Source organism: Elephantulus edwardii, unplaced genomic scaffold (genome assembly GCF_000299155.1).
Source record: "Elephantulus edwardii isolate Elephantulus edwardi_28Jun2011 unplaced genomic scaffold, EleEdw1.0 scaffold00099, whole genome shotgun sequence".
NCBI classification, from domain to species: domain Eukaryota; kingdom Metazoa; phylum Chordata; class Mammalia; order Macroscelidea; family Macroscelididae; genus Elephantulus; species Elephantulus edwardii.
In genome coordinates, this window is record NW_006399849.1 from 4,480,930 (window position 1) to 4,484,340 (window position 3,411).

General features: G+C 35.9%; 1 protein-coding gene across 1 annotated transcript in view; it reads left to right on the forward strand.

The window, feature by feature from the left end:
• Positions 1-3,411, forward strand: part of ERCC8 (excision repair cross-complementing rodent repair deficiency, complementation group 8) — a 69,503-nt gene that overhangs the window by 27,260 nt on the left and 38,832 nt on the right. The window contains exon 7 of the mRNA XM_006891511.1: positions 1,313-1,379. Within this exon, the coding sequence (XP_006891573.1) occupies positions 1,313-1,379 (67 nt within the window). The remainder of the gene's footprint in view (positions 1-1,312; positions 1,380-3,411) is intronic.

Consider the following 3,411-nt stretch of genomic DNA (forward strand, 5'->3'; position numbering starts at 1 on the left):
TTGATATGCCATCTATTCCTGGGTCCTTGTTTTTTGCCAATTCATTCAGAGCAGCTTGAACTTCCCATCACCATAGGCTGTTACTTATACATTGTTTCATAAACTTCTGTGTCTGCCAATTCTTTTGGTACAATGTATACTCTTTCCGTCTTCACTTAATGCTTTCTGGATCATTTAATACTCTGCCCAAAGCATCCTTAAGTATTTATTGCAGCTCGAGGTTTGAATTTGTTCTTCAGTTCCTTGAGCTTAAGAAATTAATTATGAGCGAGTTCAGCCCTTTTGATTTTCTGACTCCAGCTCCTTGCATGTTTCATTGTAATGCTTTACTTTGTCTTTCCACACTGTCTTTTGGAATCATCTGTTCAAAAATCTTTTGTTTTGCTTCTCGGTGCTCTAGTGCAATATTCAGATTTTTTTCTGACATCCATCTTGGTCTTTTCTTTCTCCTCTGTCTTTGCAAAGCCTTTTTGCATTCTTCCTGCATGATATTTTTTATATCTTCCCACAGCTCATCTGGTCTTCACTCATTAGTGTTCAAGACCTCTTACCTGTTTCTGAGATGGTTTAGAAATTCAGGTGGGATATACTGAGAGTAGCAAGGGTTATTAAAAAGACTCCTTGCTTTGTCCTTTCTAAGGCAAATCTAGTTCTTTTATTAATAAAAATACCTGCCAGCTCATGTATTATGAGATGGTCACCTTATGCCCCATAGATTTTACATGAATATACAGACATTATTATTATTAAAAGGAGCCCTGATGGCACAGTGGTGAAAGTGCTTCGGATAGGTACTAACTGAAGAATTTGCACTTGGAATTCACAAGCTGCTCTTCAGGTTAAAGATGACATTTTGAAAAGGAAAAAATGACATTTGCTCTAGACAGATTTGCAGCATTCGAAGCCTTGAGGAGCATTTCTCTGTCCTGTCAAGGTACTGTGAGTTGGAATTGAATAATAGCAGTGGGTTGCATTTGGTTTTGGTTATTATAAACTTTTTTTAAGATGATGATATCAAGGGGAGCTCTGGTGGCCTAGTGGCAAGAAGCTGTACTGCAATCCCAGAGGTATACGGTTCAAATCCACCAGATGCTCTGCTGGAGAAGGATGGGCAATCTCCTATACTAGTCAGATCTAATTTGACAGTACACACACACAAAATAATAAAGCAAAATTTAAAAAAAGATGATATCAGTTACTTTTAATATTTACTCTTTACTTTCTTTAAAACAAGGCATAATACTGGTACCTATCTTTTTATATTTTCTTCCTAAATATTTTTGCAAGACTTTTCATTCAGTTGTATTTGTAGGTCACAGACAAGAAATATTGGCAGTTTCCTGGTCTCCACGCCATGAGTATATCTTAGCAACTGCAAGGTAAAATGCAATTTATTTAAAGTTACAGAAATAAAAACGAGTGTTACCAAAGAAAAATATTTACATCATACATAATCCTAACCCTGTCTTATCCTTGATGAAGATACTCACTTTTGAAAGCAAAGAAAGTAGAGCAAGAAAATCTCCAGTAAGGTCTACTAACTATCTAAAACCAGCTCTGTGTCATTTTGGCATACACAAGTAGCACTTTCTTAATCTAAAAAGAAATGTTTTCTTTTTTTAAATTGTGTTATGGTAAAACAGAAATATTAACAAAAAATGTGCTGCTTTTACATGTATCATTCAGTAATATTAAATTGTTATGCCGTGTAACCGTCAGGCTGTTTTCGAAATATTTTCCTTTATCCCAAACAAACTTGGTACCTGTGGAATAGTCACCCTTATTCACACCTCTCTGCAGCCTCTGGTAACTGCTGACAAACTTTTGTCTCTTTGTGCTAGCTTTATTCTAGGTATTTTATATAAGTAGTGTTGTTATTGTGTACCATTTAGTTGGAACCAACCCATAGCTGACACTCCAGCAGGTTTTCAGATGCAGTTAATCACACGGGAGGAGATCCTTCCCCCAGAGAGCAGCTAGTGGCCTTGAATTGCAGGCCTTTGTGACTGCAAAGCAACTCCTTGCCACTAGGCCACCAGTGCTCTTTTATATAAGAAAGGCCATATAAAATGTAGCCCTATAAAATATGGTAGTGCAGTGATTAAAGCAAGCAAGTCCTTTATTTCTTACTTGAATTTATGGGTTTTTTGTGAAATTATAAAAATTTCCTTTCCTATTCTTGATATTACGCCCTTATCAGAAATAGTTTCCAGGTATTTGCTCTAATTTTGTAGATTAAAATGTAAAATTTAATTTTTTGTATAAAATTATAAACTTTCATTTTTCATGATTTTAGTATAGTTTCTCAGAATGCATTGACAGTAAGATCTTCATACAAGTGCCCTGTTTTCTTTTGAAAGTTTTACAGTCTTAATAACTCTTAAATTTAGATGGGTGGTTAATTTTTTTTTTAGTTCATTTTTGTGTATTATTTGAAATGTGGGCCAGTTTTTACTCTTTTGTGTGGAAGTTGTAGTAGCACCATTTATTAAAATTATTATTCTTTCCTAATTGAATGGAGTTGGCACTCTCTTTGAATATAAATCAACTATAAATGCATGAATTTTGTTCTGAACTCTCAGTTCTGTCATACTGCTGTGTAACTGTTCTGCTGGCACGACTGCTCTGTTTACTGTATTATGTGTGTTGTGGTGAGGTGTTGTCAACTATGACTCGTGGCAATGCTTGGAGCCCTCCCTCATCCAGCCCAGTCTCACGCCCTCCAACGTGTTTTAACCCTTTCTTACGGTCACTGTGTCAGTTCATCTTGTTGAAGCTCATCTTCTCTTTCCCTGACCTGCCTTTCCTCGTATGATGCCTTTTCCTCTCATTATAGCATGCCCAAAGTTTCACTCTCCTTGCCTCTAAGGAGCACCCTGGTCGCACTTCTCTTAAAATAGATGGTTGTTTCTTTTGCCAGAACATGAGATACTCATTATTTTTTACCACAGTATAGTTCAAAGGCATCAGTTCTGTATATCCTTACTCATGGTCCAGTTTCCAGATACATGTCAAGCAATTAAAAAGACCATGGCTACTTAGTCTTTAAACTAAGGAGATCTTTGACAACAAATTCCTCCAGAATACCAAGTCTTTTGGTTTCTTGACTGCTGCTGCTGTTGATGTTAATTGTGAATCCAAGTAAAATTAAAGCATTCACAACTTCAGTCATTGCTCCATCTATCATGATTTTGCCTTTTGATCCAGTTGTGAGGATTTGGGGGAGGGAGAGTTCTTTTTTTATTTTTTTATATACTATATCAGTTTCCTTACAAAGTTCATATACATTTTATTTCACACTATCCTTCATTCTCATTGTTTTTCATACAATCTTTCCAATTAATTATGTTTTATAAAATTAGTCACCATTGAACTATGGCCCACCATTACTCTGTCTTCCCAGATCTGAAT